General features: G+C 42.2%; 2 protein-coding genes across 3 annotated transcripts; both read right to left on the bottom strand.

Annotated features, from left to right (window-relative positions):
- Positions 1-11,131: 11,131 nt before the first annotated feature.
- Positions 11,132-13,715, bottom strand: LOC115395309 (oligodendrocyte-myelin glycoprotein-like). Of its 2 annotated transcripts, none has more exons than XM_030100783.1 (2): positions 13,347-13,715; positions 11,132-12,571 (listed from the first exon to the last, which is right to left on the bottom strand). In XM_030100783.1, the coding sequence occupies exons 1-2, from the start codon at positions 13,352-13,354 to the stop codon at positions 11,134-11,136; spliced, it is 1,446 nt and encodes a 481-aa protein (XP_029956643.1). In that variant the 5' UTR covers positions 13,355-13,715; the 3' UTR covers positions 11,132-11,133. The 2 variants fall into 2 exon arrangements, with proteins under 2 accessions (XP_029956643.1, XP_029956644.1); XM_030100784.1 differs by having other exon boundaries at positions 11,132-12,568.
- A 1,529-nt stretch (positions 13,716-15,244) lies between these two features.
- On the bottom strand, positions 15,245-18,470 carry LOC115395514 (cell wall protein DAN4-like). Its single transcript, XM_030101089.1, has 2 exons — positions 18,330-18,470; positions 15,245-17,117 (listed from the first exon to the last, which is right to left on the bottom strand). Exon 2 carries the CDS (start codon positions 17,107-17,109, stop codon positions 16,282-16,284), a length of 828 nt encoding a protein of 275 aa, XP_029956949.1. The 5' UTR covers positions 17,110-17,117; positions 18,330-18,470; the 3' UTR covers positions 15,245-16,281.
- Positions 18,471-23,683: the final 5,213 nt, after the last annotated feature.

The following is a 23,683-nucleotide window of genomic DNA, read 5'->3' as shown; positions in this document are numbered from 1 at the left end:
TTTACTTAGAGAACTTAAAAGTTAAAAAAATATATATATATATCCACTCAGGGAAAAGGCATCCTCATGATCCCCACATTTTTCCTGCTGCTGCTGCCCCCCACCCCCGCCCCTCCCGAAGCTCTCTGGCACCACCCAGGGGAGGTCTGCCCCTCACTTTATAAAGCACCGGGTTGGTGTAAAGAAATCAGTTGACTCAAGAGCTAAACACATAAAGAGACCTGCAGCTTTAAACACAATCCTCGAAACTTGGCACATTGCAAGCTTGTGTCTATTAGTAGTGTTGAATTGTTAATACCCGAGAGATGTTAAACATTTTCAAATACGGGTCAAAATATGCAAATCGGGTTTTGTAAGGTGAGCAAATGATTATAGAAACTACCCAGTGTCACACATTGTACGGCCGAAGACTGAAAACCTGTAACTGACTACAATGTCTCCTCTTCGACTGCGATACTCATTATGAAAGCCAACAAAGAATAATTCCGTGGGGATCAATAACGCATGGTATCCATACATGCAGGGATGTAATTATAGACCTTTCCATGTAAATGACCCATAATGAGCGCCCTGCCCTGCATACAACGTACGTGGAGATAAGCTGGCTTTGCCCCCTGGTGACCTTGAAGACGAAAATGCAGGCTCATAAATTACCAATAAATGAGACTGTATGTCATCTGCAGTGAGAGAAAATATTTCCCGATCTACATTAATTGCATAGGAAGCTATCAATAGAACAACAACAAAAAAAAAAGAGCAAATTTTGTTTAAATTATGCATTATACATTTCTTTGTATCCATGCGGGACGACAGCTCACAGAATTCAGACAACAAATATTATATAAATGCCGTTTTCATTAATCTTAGCATGAGAGGCTCTGTCTGAAACGTGACTGGTGATCCTCCTCCATTATTCAAAATGAGTGAAGGTTTTTTTGTGTGTGTGTGTGTGTGTTTTTTTTTTTTTTTTTTTTAATAGGCCTGTCTGTGTTGGCTGTTCAGGGCTCTACCAGAGGGAATTTCTTATCTGGCCAGGCAGCATGTTTTTGAAACAATGACTGAGATAAAACCGAAATAACAACACTTTTGTCAGTTGAACGGCTACTGTAAAAGTCTGTCATTAGTTCGGGGACTCTCCACGTTGCGGCTGTCTGTATCTCTGAAACAAAGGTAGAGAAGCAAATGGTGGTAATCCCATGCAGCACAGGAGTGTCAGGGAAAATGGAAATATGACACCTTGTGGGAAAGACTATTACTTATTACACCTTCTTTGCACAATTCGTCTGTCCCATGCCATTTGGTGATACATTTATGATTATTTACTGTTGTCAAATGCATGGCAGCATTCCCCAGTACATGCCTTAAAATGTGAATGCAGGAAAATCACATCCCCTCATGCAGCGGCGCCGAGAGAAAGAATTGTGTGTGGTTATAAATTGATGTGGAATATGAACTCTGAGGAACAACGGGCTGTAAAGCCCATCACAAGGTGTGCAAAAATCACAGTGGATTTAACACATGAAGAGCAACTTCTGTTTTATGCTCAAATAAAAACACTAGAGTCCGCGGTTTCACAGTGTGATTGTGAATTATTCTGTTTTGTGAGCACTGGTATTATTGCCTTTCTATTCACTGTTGTTACACCATGAAGGGAGCCAAGTTAAACGTGGCAGACAAGGTACAGTAGGTGTGACGTCTCACAATATCTCATCAGGGGTTGTGAACCAGATTTGGAGGGAAAACTAGAAAATACCAAAGCACAGATGCCCTATTCTAAACAAAATCCACAGATTGGCACCGGCAGCATGCAATACTTCAGCTGAAACTGTTCGTGTCGTCATATCAGCTGATGGTTTCAGAGCCGAGAAAGATGCATAGATTTGTAGATGGAGCAGTGTTCTCTTTAAATCTGAGCAGCCAGCACTGCCTGATGAAAGTGTCTAAAATGTTTATACCTATTTATGTAAATTCACTGTGACAGCTAGGCATTTTGTAGCACTCGGTTGTTTAGCACAGGGTGTAAAGTATGTATGAACTAATTTCGTTTCATCGCGATGCTGAACACACAGTTGCATCAGCACGATCTGGATGCCGTTATAAAAGGTGACAGCAGCTGAAGACGTGTTGATCAGTGAACGACGGCAAGAAAATCTGAAAGGAATCGGGATTTTTTTTTTTTTTTTTTTGTATCCTTGTACGCTTTGAACTCATCATCCTTCACTTAAAATTCCACGAAAACGCCACAATTTGTGAAAATCCTACGGTTGTATTAGTGGAACTATAGCCTGCATTCACTTCTGAAAGATGAACCCTTTTCAAAAGAGAGGAAATTCAGCATGGGGAAAAAAAAAAAAAAAGAAAAAGCTCGTAACTAACTGAGCCTTTGCATGAAAACTGGAGGATTTGGGGATTGAGAATGAAGTAAACTTGATAGTGTGTGAAAGAGCTGAGGGGAAAAAGAAAGTGAGAGAAGCAACAGACTTACTGACAGTGCTATGAGACGCTGTTTTCAGAAGAGGCATCCTGTTTCCTGTTGCTGTAATCACTTTACGCCCTCAGAATCTTCTCTTGACCTTGGAGAAATTGTTCTTGGATCAAGCATAACCCCTCTCGCTGCGCAGAGCGCCGCACACAACCTGGAAATACAACATCAGGCTGTTCTTGAAATATTTACAGGCGTAAATATCAGCCATGATATAGAACTTGTGATACTGACTGGAGCTTTCAAGCGAAACTTTAAGTCTGTGGGATTTTTTTTTTTTTTTAATTTGCATAAATATAACAGAGGATCAAGCTCGCCACATGTTTTCAGCATGCGAGTCTGTGTGAAGGAATCCACTCCTGAAAGAGCGCAGAGTAAATTCCCTCCAACACTTACTCGAATTTGTTATGGATAATATTCAGGCCCTCTGGAGATGTTGTTAATGTTATCCTTTTGGATTTTGTCAATGATTTCATATTGATCACTGTGGATTGAGTGATCTCGGCTATTCTCGGGAGGGCCTATTACAGTGAAATTCAACATCCCAGGATAAAACTGTGCAGGAAGCTGCAGATGTGAACAAATTGTCTCCCTCTAGTGTCCTCTCCTTCATGCTTTTTCTGTGCTGAGCTAAAGCACCTCTCAGGCTGCAGCGAGGGAGGGAGAGGGCCAGACTGAAACATGCATAATTGACAGTCCTATTTCAGGAATTAGCCACCCACCAAAACTGCAGACTACCTGCCCTTTCATCTTGCCTGGAATAATTTAGCATTTCATAAAAGCCTATTTTGGTCAACCAGGGATAACGAAAGGGATCCGGATTCTTTTAATAAATAACGTCTATCCTTCTCATTGATTTGCGGTGGTTGCGTGGGGAGGGAGAAAGAAAAAAAAAAACCCTTGTCAACTGATTGTGATTGGCGTGGAATCCTGGGATTGTGCGTCTTTTGTTAGCACACAGCGAAACTGTTTGAAGTCAGATCAGTGGGAAGGATGTTCTGATGATGAGTGATTTTTCTCCCCCATAATGTCTTCTGTAACCACACAGATGAGTTAATTAAGCTGTGCCAGAGGCTACGCACGAGCATTTCAGGTAGATGGCCCACTGTGATATTCAGACATCTACATTATTACACATTACAAATGAAAAACGAAAGCGTAATATTGGGTTTGAAATATCAGTGCATACGGCTCGGTAATGCTTGCTAATTGCGCTTCCCCTGAAATAGAGTATTCACTTGTACCAAGTTGCCCAGAAGGCACCTCAAGGTACGATGAAAACCGCTGCTGGTACTCCAATTGACCACGGATTGTTCCTCAGAGTAACACAAACCCTCAAAGCATCGCAAAAAAACCTGCATGAACAGAAGACCCAACAGAGAATAAACTGATTTTAAAAAATGTGTTTTAAACAGTGCAGTTCTTGCAAAGATAATCTGCATGTTTGACCTCAATGGCCCTCATAAGCAAGTGGGGCTCTTTTAGACCAATCAGGCTCCAACACAAGTGGATGATGACGACATCATTTACCTGCTCCACTGGGCTGGGAGATAAGCTCGTGCCCCCGCTGCTCCTTGGAATGTTCTGGCTGCTGTTTGCACGACTCCAGAGAGAGCTGTGTGTTACAGATGATGACGAATGGCATTAAAGCACCGCGAGGAGCCTTCCTATCACCTGTACAGCTGGCAGTGGGGAAGAAAAGATGTGCCTGTTGGCCTTTTGGAGAGCTTTGTCAAGACTGAGAAAACGCTACAACCCTCCCCCCACCGCCTTCAGAAAAGCCGGCTGCGAAATGGGTAAACTGTGTTTTATATTTATTAAACTTTTTTAAAATCATTTGCTTTGTTTGTTTTTCTTTTTTAACCCTTGTTCCCATTTTGATCACCCATGGCTGTGCTGAATTGTATTTGGTGATATTATGTTTCTCACAATAAAGCTGCAAATTATTCACCTGAAGGATACTAATACCAAGTTTTATTCATTTCTCTGTTCCTTCATGGGTGCATATCTAGAATGCCTGAGATTTTTTTTTTTTTTTTTTTAAATCTCCCAGAGGCTAAGAATGGTGAGCAAGCCTCTCCGGACAACTGGGTAAGTGGTGCTTTCTGTCTTCCGGCTTGCTCTTTATTTTTAAACCAGCCATTCTCTCTCTCTTGTTTCCCTTCTTCTTTCCCTTTTTTTTTTTTTTTCCCTAACAGGCTGCCACCATATATTCTCTCGGTTGCCAACCACTTCCTATTCTGCAACCGCTGACCTTAACACTGACCTTGCCTTGTCTGTGCCATTGAGATGAGAGCGAGAGATACCACATCCTCAGCTTCCCCCCACCACGCTGCGGGCTTGAATTTTGCCTGTCTCATCAGTCTTCCGGCTGCTGGAGTACGCCTTGTTATTTCTTCCAGATTCCTACACATTTCGCTTTTCAGCTGATCAGTGCCCAGACTGGAAACATTGCTCTTGGCTCAAAGAGATCTCGGGCCTTGGCATATAGACCCAAGCTGTCAATAGAGATTAGGTTGATCAGATAAACTTTATCTGCAGCATGTGAGCGTCCTTTGGTAGGGAACCAGCCTAATTCTGGGCTACAATTGATATTGTGACCCTGACGCTAAGGAGATCGAAATTGGCAGCCATTGTTTTAGCCGTGAGCGGGCTGCAGTTTTCAAGGTAGGTTGCTCGATGCGTCAACATTATGCTCCACAATAACGAGACCTTTAGAGAGGTGTGGGCCTGCAGGTTGCTGGTTATCAACACACGCAATTTTCTACCACATGAAAGGAATATTGTTTCACTTGATTCTTAATCTTATGTCAATTTTTATTTCTTGAACTTACTCTCTGATTCTACATTTGATGCTTCCATTGAGCATCCCAGGTGAGGAGAAACCGCAAAACAATCCAGGACTGAATACCTGAACACAAACAGCCACAGATCTCCATCTATAATGTTTGCACTGACTCAAACTCTTGTTTGTATGTAAATTCCCAATTATCAAGTCCTGTCATTGAAGAGACTCCAAGGACTTTGCTCTGTAAGGAGGCCGAGAAGAAGAAACACACTTTATAGCCTTGTGCAGTCTTGAAAAAAGGAGGTTTCCTTTGAAGGACTCCTTGAGAACAGTCTTCATCACAGCACGTTTTGCCGCCACCCGCAAAAACCCTCTCAGACCTGCTGCCTCTGACTTCACTGTTATGGGATAAACATTAATTTCAGTGTCTCCGCCACAAGAGGGCACTTAGAGCACATGCAATCAGAGGAAGGGATGACATTTGTGTTCATGTGTTTTTTTTTTTTGTTTGACTGTATGTAAATTCAAAGGGATTATTCAAAGTTCACGTCTGCTGTGTCATCTTTTTAAATTAAAAATGTGCCCGAATCAAACAACGAGCAGTCCTCTCCTGCATACAGTGGCTCAGTGAGTTCTTTCAATCAAAGAGAGGGCTGCACGAATTCTTCAGAGATCAATGGAGACAAGCTGAAGTGCTGCCGCTGTTCTTAAACTTCATTCACTCTCAGAAAAGAGGTTAACTCCTCTTAAAAAAAAAAAAAAAAAAGTGTTGGTTGGGTGATGAGCCAGCCATAAAAAAAAAGAGAGAGAGAAGAAAATTGACTTCTTCCACCAACAAAAATGTATGAAGTATAAACTAAAAAAGAAAAAAACTCACACTCACGATTGCCTGCTTTAATATTTCAGCACACTTGTGCTCTTAATGCCTCTCTGCACAGTGCCTGCGATTTATAAAGCTGATGGGAAATTAAATGTACGGCAACACAAGAGGGCAGTACAAAGGAGAAGTACTCCGGGGGTGAGTCTGCCTGAGCGAGGCTGAAAGGATGAGGGAAGCTCAGTCAGAACGAGCTCGGGCGGAGAGATGAAGAGGAGAGGCATGGCAGCAGTAAATGATGCTAGCCTTCTACACCTTGTCAGTTATTAGGAGAAGCCAGAGGAGAAATCTGACGTTACTTTTGTGTTGTGTACAGAGAAAATAATTGGCGAGCAGGCCGGCTCGCTGGCACCTCATCTACTTGGAGGAGATGTTGTACTTACACAGCTAAAAACGAGGCAGGAAAATGAATAAACGTCTATATGGAACTCTCCCGCAATATCCTCATATTATCTTCTTATGTTTTATAAGCAGTGTTTACTGTGGGAAGGCATCCGGCACACTCTGGCTTCTGCACACTGGTAGAAATATTGGCAATGCTGAACAGACACAAATATTATTACTTCAAAGCAATAAAGTCAGTTTAATTTAAAAAGAAAAATAATAATAATAATGTGAGGTAAGAATCAAAACCCAATTTAACTAAGTCACTCCCACTTCAATTAAAAGAAAATTATAAAGATACTTCAAATATCAAAAAGCGTAAACCATATTATTGTACTTAATTTTTACTTCTTGTGTCATAACTTGTTAAAATGGGATAATTTTTGGCTGAATAATGATAATAATAAGAAGAAAAAGAGGAAGAAGACAAAGACAAATCTAAGGTAATAAAGAAAATGAAACAATTTAGATCATGCAGGAGAAAACAACAGTGAATGGGAAAGTTATTGACTCTTCCGGCTTATGAAGAATTGATTTAAAAAATAACAGACTGGTTGGATTAAAATATTGCTTATATGGTCCAAATGCCCATACAACTAAAACATGGAGAAAATGAACAATAATAAAAATGTCTTCCATCATGAAAATAAACTTTTCATCGCTTTCTCTCCTGATCACCACATTAGATTTACTATCACGGATGGAGATAGTGATGGCCTTTAGCTTAGGAAAGCAATCTGTCCGGTTCGAATCCCACTGCAAGATCAAACAGGTGGATCCCATATCGGAGCAGAAAAACACGCCCTCATAATAATTCAAATTTCAACCATAAGGTAAATATTGATGCAAAACAAAGCATTTCAATTGTAACCTGAGCTGCTCAGGGATGATTCATGGCTGGCTTTAGATCAGATATGTTCCTTTCTTTGTGGGAGGTGACTGTAACACCACATTGTTCCTCTGGGCCGGACCGCAAGGTCGCCTGTTCACCGAGCCGGCGCCTTTTTGTAGCACTCACTGGCAGGAAGGCGCGCGGTTCCTTCATCGCAGATGTTCCTGCATGTGAGATTTTCTCACTTCTCTTCGCAGCACTGATAAAGGTCGAATAAAGAACAGCCACCTCTGGGCCGGTCTCACTTCCACATTGGGTAGAATGGGCAGATGTGACACACTAGCTTCTTCATTTTTTTTTTTAACAGGTTTTACTTTCAATGAAAGAATGAAGAATGGCGATTTCTCAGTGACCAACAGATAAGACCATGTCTGTTCTGGGCTGCTTCCAGGTGTGACTGAGTGTGAGGCAGGTCTGGCTAAGTGTCTTTGTGCTTACTGTGCATTTTCTGAAACAGGACTAGGTCACAGCTTAATATATTGTTGGACAGTGTGTGAAACACCACAGCGTTTTTTATTTCAGGCAAGTGAACTGCAGAACTATGGTCACCCACCTTTCTCCAAATCATTTAACAAGATTAACGAAGGTCAGGTTCTACCTACAAATGCCTGAATGCTGGAAGATGTTGCCTCTGTTTGTTATTAAACAGCCAAATTTAACAACTTCAGTTCAAAATTCATAACATGCTATATCAAGAGCCGTGATGCATGTGAAAAAGTGCAGACAGAAGTTAAGAAAAACAGGGATCACACATTATTTCACACTACAATTAAAAATTTTCCCAACAATCCATCTGTTAACTTCAACATAATCCACTATATTCAAAGAGACAGTGGCTTGAATGTGGCGTGTTCTTAATTCGCAATGACATTTCTTTCTGCAATGAGTAATATGTAAAAATATACTTTGAGAAAAATCACTTTAAAAGAGCAAAATCTGTGTTTGAATAAAACTGAGTGACTTGGAGACATAAACAATGACCCTGCACATACCAGATATGACATAACAGCTGCATAATATACACCCTTAGGAGGCTTATCATCAAAATGATATATTTTTTCTTAACATTCTCTCACTATTTATTTACTCTCAAGTTAAATTGTTTGTCTATTTATCACAGTATTGTACAAGGGCTGTCAGATAATTCATTACTGATAATAATCAGCCAGAATATCTAACAGTCTGGAAACAGTTTGATTTACTCTGGGGATTGTAAATCTGTGGTTTGGGGTGTCTGGATGTATTTAATTGACAGGCTGCATTAAACCAATGTAAAGAATTATATTTTATACATCAAACCAGGATCATATAAATAGTTGAAGACCATCAAAGCTGCACCCGAAGTCCTTTAGTGCTCCTCTCCTTTCCAATTTAGACTACTCTCCTTTAATTTTTCCCTGCAAGTAATGCATTTCCTGCCTTGAAACATCACTAAATAATGTCCTGCCATAGAGAATTGTGTTGCTTGTGTGCGGCTCCTACCTTTGGCGTGCTCCATCACACACTGGTTTGGTGTTTTGACTTGAGCCCTGCTGGTTCATGTAGGTCAGGCCTGTGCCTCCTTTTTGACATACTAGTTATTAGCAGAAGAGGCTGCTAACCCTGCTAACGGCACAAACCAATAGTGACAGCCAGTCTGACTTAATTCACTGAAGATTGAGAATGTGAAACATCCAAACATGGAGGAGGTATAACTGCATGCAGAAGTGCACTAGTGCTGGCTTGATGGCGTTTTATGGGAGAAACAGTCAAGGTGGACCTGACGGTGGAATTTGATTGGATAATAGAAAACTTGTGAGTGCAGGTGGGAAATTAGCCTTATGACAGTCTTCCTTAACTTTTTCTAACTAAAACAACAAAAACAATAGCAATGAGCAATAACCCCTTGTTTGGTTTTCTCATTTAAAACCCCTTGTGTGCATGTTGCAGTCATTTCAAGCTCAGTATAGATTTGTGGCGTTTCTGGCCTCTCTTCTGAAACTTTATTTTTCAGTAGTTTCACCTTGAAACCAACAATTCAGCAGAATAAAACAAAGCACACCTGAAGAAATAGAAAGCAATTAGCATACAGAAAATATACGCAGTCCCCAAAAAATGGAAATATTTCACATTTTATTTACCAGTGCAGAAATCTTTTCTCACAGCAGTATATTAAAGTAAAAACTTTCTCTCTGGTGTTGTTTCATTTTTAGTTTATCAAATGCAGTCTGCTGTAATGCAGTTTTTCATTTCTGGTTCCATATGCAAATGTTTCACAAAATTGTATAAGTCTGTGGGCCGGTACATCGCTCCTATTTGATGCAAGTCAAGATCTGAATATCTTAACATTTCATATAAATAAGCTGAAAATGTCTGTGCTTTAATGCTCTGCGGCAATACTCCGGTAAGTTAGCATTCCTGGAACGTTCAGGCACCATGCAGATAATTTTCACCAGCGTCACTGAATCATGAAGGACACTTAAGTCTGAGATGTGATCAAAATACTGAGGCAGTACTCGGCACTCAGAGTTTGTTAAATACAATGACGCAACATTGGACGCTTGTTTGCCCTCTGCTCCACAGTCCCTGTTGTCTCCTGCTGCATGTGCACATTCTCAACAGTCTGCAAAGGAAAGTTTGTCTCTTTAATATATGATTAACTTTGTTGACTGCACAAAAGGGACATGCAAGCATTGACAGAGAGGCATGTTTAAAAAATGGAAAACGGTTTCAAACATATTTCTTCTGTATTTAAGTTTTTTTTTTAATAATGTACAAATTTTATATGCAGCTATCGTCCATCCATCTTCTATCCTGCTTTGTCCAAATTAGGGTCATGGAGGCAACAGTCTCAGATGACTGTGAAGGCAGGGCAACATGAACACACACACACACACACACACACACACACACACACACACACACACACACACACAAGCAGGTTACAGAATCATTTAACACTCAAAGATGTCTTTTTAGGATGCGGTCAATTGATGCATGGGGGGAGAACATGCAAGCTCCACAAAGCACAGCCATCCAGAGGCAAATATTCAATAATAATAATAATAATAATAATAATAATAATAATAATAATAATAATAAAATCAGTTGAAGGTAAAACAAGGATAAAAAAAAAGTCGAATTCACAATTTCCCTATCTGGATCTTATGTAATGGAGTAAAAAAAAAAATCAGATTAACAGTTCTGACAGTTAAATACACAATAAAAACTTACTAGCTGTTTTAATTCAAAAGTCGAAGGGGAAGAGTTCAGATTTTTTACGAACAATAATATATTATCATGTGAAAAATATTAAAAAAATTCAAACAGAAATGAGTTTGGGGAAAGCCAGGGTGCAATGTGATAGAAAAATGTAAAACACCAGAAAGAATTAACACAATAACTCACAACTAAAAGCTGCTTTTACTGTTGTTGACTGTAGTCGCAGATGAGCACAAAGGTCCAGTTATATAACAAACCTGAATGTATAGTGCCCTCATGTGCTTGGTTGTGCTCATTACAGTCTCTCATTGATTCAGTGACATTCAAGGACAGGCTTGTACAAATTACTGTTAGAAAAGTTAAAACACTGTTGTTGTTTTTTCCTGACATAGCCCTATGCATACATAGCAGAAAGGATTAAGCTTCAAACTGTTTTTCTTGCAGTGTGGGTGACCTCTGTGCTGAAGAAAGCAGATGTTTTCACAAATCCCTCGTCTCTCGTATTGCTTTCAGAGGACTTCAGTGAGGATAAGAGACAGAAGTCCCAGGTTTTGGAGGAAAAGGAGTGAGAAACAGACAGAAAGAGCTGAGCTGTTGCCACTGGCACCACCGGGAAAGGACTGATTCTGTCTTCTCACGCTTCTGGTGCGGAGAGTGGTGGTCTTTTTAGTTTGGATAAAGGCGCTCTCTGTGGTGAAGAACCAATCTCCGGCCAGTGTCATGTCATCCCGACGGGTTGTTGCACTAATGAGGCTCATGTCAGAAAAAGCGGACGTGTCAGTGGTGTGGAGTGAGTCGGTGGGGGAGGTTTCCCTCGTGCCGGAGGTGAGATGGAAATCTCCGTGCCCCATGTGCTCTCTGTCAGCTGTGCTCGCGGGTTCAGAATGGTGATTAACAGTTAGGCGGGTGCCCACAGTTCTGGGTGTCACAGTGGAAACGCTAATAGGATGAGCCGCGAAGGTGTGGTGCGGCGTGTTCGCCGTCTCCTCTGGGGGGTGTGGAGTGCTGAGCAGGGCGGAAACCGACATGTACCACCACCCTGTCACCGAGGCCTCGGGCGACGTGGAGCTCACCTCCTGGGCGCTGGCTGCCAGAGGGGGCAAGTTGTAGGAGCCAAAGTGCCATCCTCCCGTTCTGCCGGGGCGCACCCCTCCGCACACGGGCTGGGTGTGGCAGGGGCAGCCCAGGATTCGCGCAGGGGTGCGTTGACTCCATGACAGTAGGTAGGCGATGTCGCTGTAGCGGTGACAGTCCCAGGGGTTTCCACCCAAAGTGATGACTTTAAGCGACGTGAGCTTGTCCAGCACTCCAGAGGGCAGCGTGGAGAAGCGGTTGGCATGCAGGTAGAAGTGAGCCAGTCTGGAGAGCCGGTCTAAAGAACCCGGCAGCACCTTCACCAGCAAATTGTGGGAGAGGTCAATGGCCTCTAGGTGTGCGGGCAAGTTGGTGGGCAAAGTCCAGAAGTGATTGTGGCTGAGGTTGAGTGTGCGCAGATTGCTCAGGGTATTGTTGATGAAAATGGCCCTCTCCATCTTGTTGTGGGAGAGGTCAAGCACCCGCAGGTTCCACTGATACACCGTGTCATTCTTGTCCAGCAGCTGTAGGCGGTTGGAGGTGGCGTGGAGCTGCCAGAGGGACCGAGGCAGGTCCGCGGGCAGCCGGACCAGCCGGTTGTGGGACAGATCCAGGATGCGGAGGTGGGTGTAGGAGGTGAGCCGGCCGTCCAGGTCGTGGAAGCGGTTGTGGGACAGGTTGAGGGTGCGCAGGTTGTGCTGCAAGCCGTCGGGCAGCTGCCTCAGACCCCTCCAGGAGCAGTCCACCTCCCGGTGGCTGGGGCTGCAGGAGCACACGGCGGGGCACACGGCGACGACGCGCGACCCCAGCCACAACACCAGCACCAGCTCCAGAAGGGCCTCATTGAGAAAAAGCCTCAGCAGCACATGCCTTCTATGAGAGACACAGGGAGACAGGGACATTAGCATTTGCTGTACGCAGCATTCTGTTTGGTACCTGGAGGCGCACTGTGAAAGTAGAAGTGGAGCCTGCAGTGTGCTTGGATAGCAGGCACAGGGCGGACACACTGACTGTCATTTCTCGGAAGTTGTGTCATGTTGGTTTTGTTGGTTACTTTCGCAAGAATGTGTCACTCTCTAAAAACACATTTCCTACACACACATACACGGGCAGCTTAATGCATGCTTGCACGTTTCCTCATTGCTTACAGGTACACACACCGGCAGCCCATGCCAATCTGCTCATCTAATCATGCAGTCACGTCTTTAGAGGTTTTTTTTGCATCGTCGGTTATATGCTCAATTAGTCAAGCACTGAGATGTGATTTTTTTTTTTCCCTTTCTTTCCAAACCAGATACACAACTGACCTGCTCTGTGAGAGAATAATTCTAGCCCGCTGAAGAAAATCATTCATCAAAAAAGATGAGAAATCCCAGCAGTCATTTTCCTTGGCATCAGTTTGCGTGTTCAGTCATCAGTGGCTGTCAGTGAACTCAGTCCCATGCTCTCAGAGCAGGAGAACCAGCTCAATAGAAGGGTTTTTATTAATGACTCCACTGAGGACTCGTGCATCAGCTGGTCCAAAGACAGGCAAAGACACAGTCGGGAAGCTCTGCACTTTTCAAACTGCAGCATTTGTGAGCCTGGGTGTGGCAGAGTGTATGTGTGTAAAAAAAGGAAAGAGTCTGTAAATGTGTCCATAACTCACCTTCTCATCTTATCATTCCAGTCACTTTTTTCTCTGCTCCTTTTTTGCTGTCCGGCACCTCTCCTCTCTGCTCTCCTGCTTTCAGCCTCAGGACCAGCTGCTGCTCTGGTAAAGGTGATTTTTTTCTGTGATTGTCCCTCTTCATAGAATTTGACCCCTTCTCACTTGTCCAGTGCAGTTTTTTTTCTCCCTTTTTTTTTCCAGGCTACCCCTAGCTGCCTTGCAGTTTGGTCCTATTGTCCTCTCTGAAAAGCCGGTAGATTACTATAGCCTCTTATGGATCTTTGGGTTGGCGTGTTCAGGCACTGCAGGCTCTGGACTTACACTGTGCAGTGGAAGTGAGCCGGGAGGGGTGGGGTGTTGGTGCTGGGGGACGGGGGGGCAGGGAGAAATGGAGCGCATAATGGAGAGGTCTCCGCATGAAGGGAAACTTCTCGGTCCCTTTTAAAATCTGCAAGCTTTCAGGATTTACCTCTGCATTTAAAGTGACAGCTTTTGTTGTGCTCAGATCTGCTGGCTGATTTCAGATCTGTTTGTATTCAAAATAAGACGGGCTGTTATCGCCTCGATCTGTTATCCCTCTCTCTCTCTCTAAGTAATGAGGTGCTGTAATTGGTTGTTCTTTTTCCCTGTGTAGATTGTGAAGCTGCCACGAGAAAAGCCTGAAGATTTATTGCAGAGGGCTCTCCTCCACTGCAGCTTCCGAGCTGTCATCAGCAATACCGGCAACTCTCCATTCTGCACTGCATTGCTGCACTTCTGCCACACAATTACCCCGGGTCCTGGGGGATGCTTCATCAGGGCTATAAAATGTGGGAAAACTCAACAAAATCACGGTGCTTCAGTGTCGATCACTTCCTGAATTCATACAGCGGCAGCAGACTAGAGACTCCTCCTTTCTCTAATCAGTATCAGTTATTGCTTGATGGTTATTTAAGTTAAAGAAAGCACTGTTTATTCAGCAACGTGTTGGTTTCTGCCTCTTCCCCCATCCCTGTACTTGCCTCCCTCATCTGTCCGTGCCTCCAGTCACTGCCGGCTCTGAGATCGAAACTCGTGTATCCTGTCACTTCGCCATCTAACGAGCCTCAAAGTCAAACCCTCACCTCCACTGTCAGTCACCTCACTGCTTGTAGGCTGTCAGTTCCAACAGTGTTTCCAAATACTGAACCAGCAGAGAAAAAAAAATGTCCAAATTTCCCACATTTCCCCCTCCTGAGTATCTGCTCAGCAAAATAAAGTGTCTGCTTGAGGAAGACTTTGCATCGACCTACTGAGGCCGGTTTAAACCGCATCTTATCTTTAAACTTGCACATCTCCCACAGCTATCAAGGTGCTTCCATCCTCCCTGCTGTTGCCACAGGCAAAGACGACTGAGCACTGGCTCGGCAGCAGAGGTTACTCTGCAGTCAACAAACTATTTAGGCTTTCCGGTGAAAGGTGCACATCCATCTTGACGTCACGGCTAAGTACACGAACAAATATCTGCACACGGCGACGGAAACGGCCCCGCATTGGTTTCATTTGAAAAGGTCTTTTTGTGTGGCTTTGTCGGCTCCGGCCGAGGTGAAAGAGAGCGTTCTTTCCCAGTCGTGTGGCACTGCCTGGAAGAGGCACATTCTCTGCTTGCTAATCAAGCAGACCTCTCTCTCTCCGTCCCTCTCTGTTGCACGCACACACACAAATAATCAGAGGTTAAGCATCTGATGTGAACGCCACTGCAAAGAGTGCGGTTCTTGCTGTAAAACACTGACTTTTGACATCCTGCTAAATATGAATGACACAAAATGAGTTCTTGTGTTGTGTTATTCGAAATGTTTAATGTTCATCAGTACAATACATAACCAACCACCAGATGTTGTGCACACAGTACCTCTGATTTATGTTCAGGTCTGATCACTGATGAATACAACATTGTTTTTGATGCACAAAGGTAACTGAAGGTTATGTGGTAAGAGATTTTTTTTTTTTTTTTAATTCTTTAAAAATAAAGCTATTAAAAATACACATACTTTAACTCAGCTCCAAACAACACTATCATCAACACATCACAGCCTCTGACATGCGGACCTTGAGCCGCAGCATGTGTGAAGCATTAATACAGCCGTGTTATCATCACGGATCACACACAGGAGGAAAAGCAGTTCAGTTGACCAGAGTAAGGCTTTGATGGAAAAAGCATATCTGTCTAAAAAAAACAGTGACTTCACTGTAAATATCAATAATTTAGCATGAGAATTGATCAGAATTCAAATATTTTGGTATCGATCTGCACCTCACTGTAGTGCCTAGGCCGTCTGCAGTACGGCTTTTATAGTTTCAACAGTTTAATTGGAAGTCAGTTACGGTCAAGGCTGCACTTAAATAGTACAATTTGCCCCTATTAGCAGACGTTAAGTGCTTTACAGTGTGGCTTATAACAGCAAGGTGCTTGCATTGCTCACAAATTCAGGTCTTCAGACACTTTGATGGAAACGTGGAAACAAGCCGCTGATAACGTCCCGGAGCCATCAGTGTCTGGACTCACCCATCTGTCAGCGTTGGCGTCTCCTGCTCCTTTCTTTCCTATTCCACTGAGGACAGACTCGATGCTACAGGATGTTACAACAATATTTTACAAACAAGAAGAATCATCGAAGCACACGAGGATATAAAACCATAAAAAAAAAAGTCAAAAACTAACTGGTACAAAGTTGTCACACGAAAGCAAATTGGATTTGAGGGAACTTTACAAGCACAAATGACACATTTCAAAACTTAAGTTTGATAAAAACTTATTCTCATCATTTTTTTGGGATAGAACTGTAAAGAAAAAATTCCATGTTAGATCTTTTTATCAGGGAAAATTCTGAACATTTCATCACATTTAAGAAGTTTCAAGGCTCAGGCAAGGTGAAGGAATCTACTCTGAAAACTTCTTGGTTTTAGCAAAACTCTACGGTCCATCCTTGGCTTCTTCTTTGCCTTCAGAGGGGGATGCAGCAGCAGCAGCAGAGGCTGACTTTGTGCCAGCCGCCTGCTCCTGTGGCTTTGAGGAGGTTGAGTTTTCAGTTGGGGTTTCATCGGCCGCTGAAGCCTCGTCACTGGGGGCGGCGTCCCCCGCCTTCTTTTCTTCTTCCTTTTGTCCATCCTGGTTTACCTTCTCCCCGTCTTCCTTGGCGGCCCCATTCCTCTTCTCCCCCTCTGTTTGCTGTAGGTCAGCCATCAACAGGGTGGTTTCCTCGGCCTCCGTCTCCGTCTTGCTTTTGTCCTTCTTGGCAGTTCCCACGTAGTACTCGCAGTTGCTGACCATATTGTCGTTGCTGCTCAGCGCCTTGATCCGTCTGTTCAGATGACACACCCTCCAGGCCAGCAGCAACGTGGACATCAGGAAAATAAAGCAGACTAAGATCAGACCGCCAGACACCATTAATGCTGGGACACATGTTTTGTCGGTAAATACTGATGCCGCGGTGGTAGTGGTGGTGGTGGTGATGGTGGTTTTCGGAGTGGTCCTGGTAGTAGTAGGTATTTTGGTGGTCACTGGACCAGCGGAAGGTGAGGTGTGCTGACTACTGGGGACTTGGGGGTCAGTTGTTGAGTCCATCAGGCTGGTGGCCTCCGACACACTGCTGAGATCTGTCTGGGAGGCCGACTCATCGGCCCTGGTGGTGGCGCTTCCCATTTCTGCTCTTTCATTTCCGTCGACGCTAATGCACACTGAGAGGAAGAGGAACACACCCAGGACTCGGCCGCAGGACAGCAGGTGTAAGACTCCTTTCATGTTGGTATCTGAGGAAACAAGTGTGGTGTTTTAAATCCACCTGACCGATTCACATTCAGCCGTTCAGATAGGAATAATCATCAGACGGCAAGATAAAGAGATCAGCTATAACTGGGCCCGCTTTTAATTTCTCCTCACTCTTTTTCACAAATGCTACTATTATCATTATGATGGCCGCGAAGTAACTTATATTTTCAAAACAAATCATCTACAGACACTATACATTGTAATCAGGCCAAAATGCGAATGCAACACTAGATGTTCAGTAAATAACTTAAAATCTACCAGAAACTAAAGCAAGGATTTTTTTTATTTTCCCTTTCAAAACATCTTGAACTCTTTCTTAAGTCAGTCATGCAGAACAAAAACAGTCTGAAAAAGATCTGCTGATCTGTGACGATGAGCAGTTTGTGACTCAGGCAGCATGAAGAATAGATCATTTTTAGCCAGAACTCATGATAAAAACAAACAAGTGGAAGGTAAAAACCATTGATTGTTTTTTGTTGCAATACATATTTTTTTTTTAGAAGTGAATCAAGTTTAGGATTGATGAAGTCAGAAAAATAAAATTACTTTTACTTTCCTTAGTGAAAACAATCAGTTTAAGTTGTGACAGTTACAGACTAGGTGTGGAGACATGTAAAAACACTGATCGGATGTTGGATCCAGACTGTTTTCAACAATATATTATAGTGCAAAACACAGTAGAAAGTCTGTCAGTCAACTAAAAATTGCTACTTGGTGAGTTCATCCAAGCAACTCAACCAAGTTCATCTCAGTACATCCTGATCACTTGGAAAATTAACAGCTCTTTTTCAAAAATCCTGCATCCTGCCTCCGACAGTGAACTTATAGAGAAACTGTTGATTTAATGTCGATTAAAGAAGAGTGTGTTGATTGGTTTTCCAATAGGTGGGCCTTCGTACCCTTCATACTGTACTTCAGGCTTTTTTCAGTGGCATTTTCTACTTCTGTTGTTTGAAGATATATTGTGAACATATAATTTGAGAAAGTGTTTCTCAAACAGATATTAAAGTTAGTGTAAACTGTCTGATTTAGTTAACATATATACATAGGACAGGTTTTTTTTTTTAATAAAACTAAGCTCCGAACTATTACATTACTAAAAGTTAATAGTTATCATCAGTTGTATCCTTAAGTAAAAAAAAAAACGAAACATGGAGACTTCACAGAATCGTTATAAATAAAATTTCACTCACATTGTTGCCGATCTTGGTAAACTTCCAGGGAAGGCTGAGATTTTTGAATAAATAGATACAAATGCTGCTTGCTGCAGTTTGTGTAAAATGACTGGCATCAATGACGGCCAAATCAATGTCGTGCGCCTCTTACTGTCTTGCTTTTACTTCTGCATTTGGACTATATTAAGACGAGGAAGTGGTTTCATATCTGCAATGCTGCTGCTGGTCGAGCCAACGTCTCACTAAAAAAAGTCTGGGGCTTTGTGAGTGGTCGCTGTGCACCTCGCTCACACGATATCCTGTGAACTATACACCTCAAAGTGAGCAAAACTAATGTGCTGCCTCTAAATGTTCACAATGCCCTCGGTCAAACGGAAAATGTTCAGAGAAAAAGTTAGCCATCGTTCAAACTGCAATTTACATCATTTTGTGGAATCTGAGGCAACTCTTGCTTTTTCCGTCGGTCTCGTCTTTCAGGGCTGTCAAAGGTTACTGAGGCCGACGCACGCTGATGAGCCTCTTTCTGCCCGCGGCCACTTTTACTGACATATTAATAAACACGCATTAGTCTATCATCTTTCTTGACATCTGTGTATTTCAATTCAAAACCACAGCGTGTCAAAAAAACAAAAAAAAACACTTTAATTATAGTCCCAGTTTAATGTCACACGCCCAGAATGTTCACCTGCCTCACACACACGTGGCTAACATCAGAGTGGAGAGAGGTACTGAAAGTTAACCTGACATTCGTTTGAAAGTTGTTCATCTTTTGCTGTATTTGCTGAACTAAATGAATTAACAGATCATTAAATATTACAGTATTCACGTTGGTTAATCCCATAACCTCACATGAAAAAGCGGCGCAGCAGATCACATGCACTTCAACTTCCACTCCCTGTGAGAAGACATCTGTGCGTGTGATATCAGTGCACTTGAGCTGCATGATTGATTTAAAGGATTTCGTCTTTTTTTTTAAGTTCCTCTTTTAGGTTCCGTCCTCAATGTATTATCTAGCTTCATCCCTGCTAGTTCTTGGTACCTGCGTTCACAGCTTGCAATGCATAGGAGGAAGTGCTTAATCTGGCTTTGTGCTTCACACGCTAGAGGCAGCAGCAGCAGCAGCAGCAGCAGCAGCAGATACTCGACGGAGGAGCCACCGAGCTCCAACACGGCCTCATCCTGCACGAGCATCTGTTCTGCAGGTACGACAGCGAAGACCCTGGAGTCTGCAGCTCAAACTCCCTGCTGTTCCACCTGCTGTGCTGCAGACAATTTCATCATCACGGCCATCAAAACAACAACAACAAGCAGACAGGGAAAAAAAAAAAGAGCTGATTATAAAAGTGACATAAACAGCTGGTTGCTCACAAAACTCACAGCTAAGAGGGTCGGATTGCTTCTTGTTGTTTTCTTTATTCAATCAGGAAGGTGAATGCAAGGTCACAGATGTACATGACTGGTGGTAAAATTGGTGCAATGAATAATCTGGGATGCAGTTGGTAAAAATCACTGAAATTACTGCAATTAATCTGTAACAATCGTCATTATCTAATTGCTTAACAAAATATGACGACCATTCCAAAATAGTGCAGGAGCTGAAAGCATGTTGAGTATGGCTTTAACTGAAGAATCTCAAAGTGCAAACTTGTCATTCACTTGTTCAGTAATTAACCACCATTTCTGAAAGATGGGGCAGCTTTTGTTTAATTCAACATATTTCAGTTTTTTTTCTCTGATTGACTATTTTGAATACATCTTGAAGTAAAAAAAAAAATCTGCTTCACAGTTCTATAGTGACAAGTGGCTGACACAGGTCTTTGTCTATATTTGAGAAAAGCAGGATGAAATATGTGAAGAGAACAGGGTGTGTGTTCTATTTTCACTGCAATCATGAGCAAAGATGGAAAATATCACAGACAATAATCGTTTTGACTCATGATTCTGAAGTCTGATGGTTGCAGGTTGTGAATTGAAACTATGGTTTTTACCACAAGTCAACAAAGTTGTGAGGCAGTCAGGGACAACATTTTTTTTTTTAATTTTCTATAATGACACACAGGCAGTTTGAAATTCAATCAAGGGTTCCTACTTTCGGAATGATGTGTAGCTTGAGAGTGAGCTTAATGCGGATCAGGTGATTTTATCCGTGATGTTTGAGGCTTCACGTTGGCTTCACTTTACTTTACTAGATGCGTTCATTTGATGTGGAACCCCACAAACACATGATTTTACTGCTTATATTCGTTTGAAGCAAATTTAAGCTTGTGCTGAACTGTCAAGTCTCTTTCTGTTGGTTTTGTAAACTATGCACATTAGGCTCTACACAACTAAACTATAATACATTTAACTAAAGAGCAGTTAACTAAATATTACAGAATAAATACACGATCAGCAGCTGACCAATCCAGATGCTGGTTGAATGTGAAGAAGTTCAGCATCATTGAGCTGCGCTAAAGGAAGTGAAAACAGAAGGAAAGCAGATGACTACATCTCAAAAACCCCTCGTCGTCCTCTGAGTAATGGAAGTTTCCATTTGCCAGTAATCAGTGTATTCATGCTCGACGTGTATATTTGTACTCGCGTGTGCGTGCATAGACCTTCCCCTGCTTTTTTTTTTTTTTTTTTTTTTTTTTTTGACACCTTCAAGTCTATAAATAGCTGACTTGCAGGCTGCTGTGGAGGACAGCTTCATTAGCCACAATCCCAAGGTCATCAATAGCTGACAGTTGTAGCGGTGGGCTCAGCAAATGTCAAAATGGCCTCCAGGAAGCTCTCTCTCTCTCTCTCTCTCTCTCTCTCTCTCTCTCTCTCTCTCTCTCTCTCTCTCCTTCACCTACGTCTCACAGGAGAATTGTGTTGATGAATGCGTGCCGGTGTCTCTGTGAATTTTTAGATCCGTCACCATCATCGCCGCCTCGCGGCTTCACGCTCGCTCTAACCTGCCTCTTCTGCATGCAACTCTCTCAAGTCGTCCGCTGTGAAACGTGTTAAGCGGCGAGTCAGAAAATAGAACAAATGGTCTGATTGTCATTCTGTGACCGGCCTCCCGCCGGTGGAAACACACACTCCCCCGCCCCCCACCCCGTTCGCCCGAACGGCGGCCATGTGATCCAGTACCAGTTGGAGTCAAAGGGCTTTTCGCCGCGCTCCAGAAAACAAGGTCCTGTCTTTTGGGCTGGACTGATACCAGCGCGCTCAGATCAATCCATCATTCTTTCCAGGAGGAGCCACGCTCGGTGATACAGCTCTCAACGGCGCTCAAGGACCGAATGGAAGCAGCATTTCTCATTTTCAGTGACAGCAGCCAAGGCCACACATCATAAACATCCAGATTATTTGATTTAACTTTTTGGATTTATATTTCAATGTATTGTTATCTTGGCAAACCTTTTTATAATGCTTTTGTATAATTAAACTTTAGACACATGAAATATATTTCAGACTAACTCAAGAGTCTCTTTTACTCACATTACATATAGAATTATTTCCGCTGCTAAATGAGAGAGTTACACACACCTCATCTTTTTAAATAATTATTATTGAATTATTTATGAATAATTGTAGCATATTAAGTCTTATTCACCCACATGATTTATAGATTTATTTAGGTTTAGTCAGTTCACTTATTTTATATTTTGTGTTATCGCAGCGGCCCAGAATTCAAACGTTCTTCAGGATCAATAAATGAGCTTCGAGCTTTGTTTCCATTTCTATGAGACTATTTTCCAGCGTTTTGTCTTCAAGGCAGAGCTGCTCTGGATCTCAGAGGAAATGTAGGGCAAAGTGAGGGCAGGAGCAGAGAGAGGGGCTGCAGCTCGGGGAGCTTGTTGCCCTTGTGGTTTGCAGTCTCAGCACTCGGTCCTCAAGCTGCCCCAGATCTGACCACACCAAATGTAGAAGGTGAAAAAAATGGTGATAAAAAGCAGCAGCGCCTGTCAGTGTGGGTTCAGATGATGCTGGATATATTTGTCTGTTTGGAAGCAGATGTATTTGTTATGTGTGTGTTTTCATCTGTATGAATTTTTAGAATGTAAAAGTTTTTTCTCAGTTCTGTAGAACAGATGTGCTGCTCAGGTCTTTTTGGTTTCTTTTTTTGTTTGTTTGTTTATAATTTATTGATAGATTTTCAAGTGAATTTTTCAACACATATAAACACAGTGGTCACATTATAAGAATCAATTGCACAACGCCTGATTTGAAAACAATATGTAGTGCGTCACAGCTAACAGACAGTGGTGAGCCAATAAGAGTGATTACAGAGCAATATCATGCAAACTTTATATTGAGACTTTGCAGAGAGTATCTGTTTTTTTTTTCCAGTTTCAAAAAGATTGAGACATCTGTAATCCATTTGGTGTGGGACGGTGGGTGGGAGCTCTTCCAATGCAGCAAGATGGCACGGCTGGGGCACAAACAGAGGAAGTATGAAAGATTCAGAGCTGATGCCTTGGTTTCTTTCTTTAGAAACATTAAACTCAACTTTACTTTGTCATGACATCCCCTGCAGTGGGTCAATCTGCTGCTGTTACTGCTTTGTTCCACACGATGGCTGCACCGAGTCTCTTCAGCACCATCCCAGGCATGAGAGGAGCAGCAGCAGGGGTCAACACTGGAGATGATGAAGCAGCAAACAACATTAACTACGAGAGATGAGCTGAGGGTTTATCGTCATTTGCTATCTCTGACATTAACATGCATTCGCAGTAGCTGGAATACACTTTCCTGAATAAACATGAGATTGACCCGATTCGTGTCTGGATGTTGGTCATTTATCTCCACTGTTATTTCATGTGAATTTGATGGTTTGACACTGCAGTAACACTTAATGTAAATTATTAAGCCATCTTGGTTGAGAGAACTAGTTAGACAACCAGAGTTAAATGGCTCAATTACTTTTTAAAGCAGCAACTTGTAACTAATTAATTATGGCTCAATACTAACACCTAGTGCATTAGAAGTGGTATTTTTATTTTGAAAGTTCTATCTTTTAACAAAGTTTAACAGGAAGAAATGTTCATGTTCATTCTCTGTAGACTCTGCATGTTCTCCCTGTGTAATTTTCAGTTTTATCTGATTATTGGTGTACATATATTTTTGAAAAAAAAAAACACTACATTGACTGTGCTGTTACATGACAAGCTTCATTTTATTGTCTCATGGATGAAAACAGAAACTGCGTGTACAGAATGGTCGTCACATGCAATACAAAAATATGAATTTGTACAGTAACATAAAAAACATGTATTGGCCCATTCTAAAAAATTGTACATTTTTGCATTTATACAGTATTTAATACATGAAAAAAATATAAATATATATTTACACATCTGTAATAGCCATAGCAGTACCTATTCCAAAATGTCCATGATGTA

This window comes from Salarias fasciatus, chromosome 10 (assembly GCF_902148845.1).
Source record: "Salarias fasciatus chromosome 10, fSalaFa1.1, whole genome shotgun sequence".
Taxonomy (NCBI): domain Eukaryota; kingdom Metazoa; phylum Chordata; class Actinopteri; order Blenniiformes; family Blenniidae; genus Salarias; species Salarias fasciatus.
Note: the sequence above shows the minus strand (reverse complement) of the source record. Positions and strands in the feature narration are given on the sequence as shown.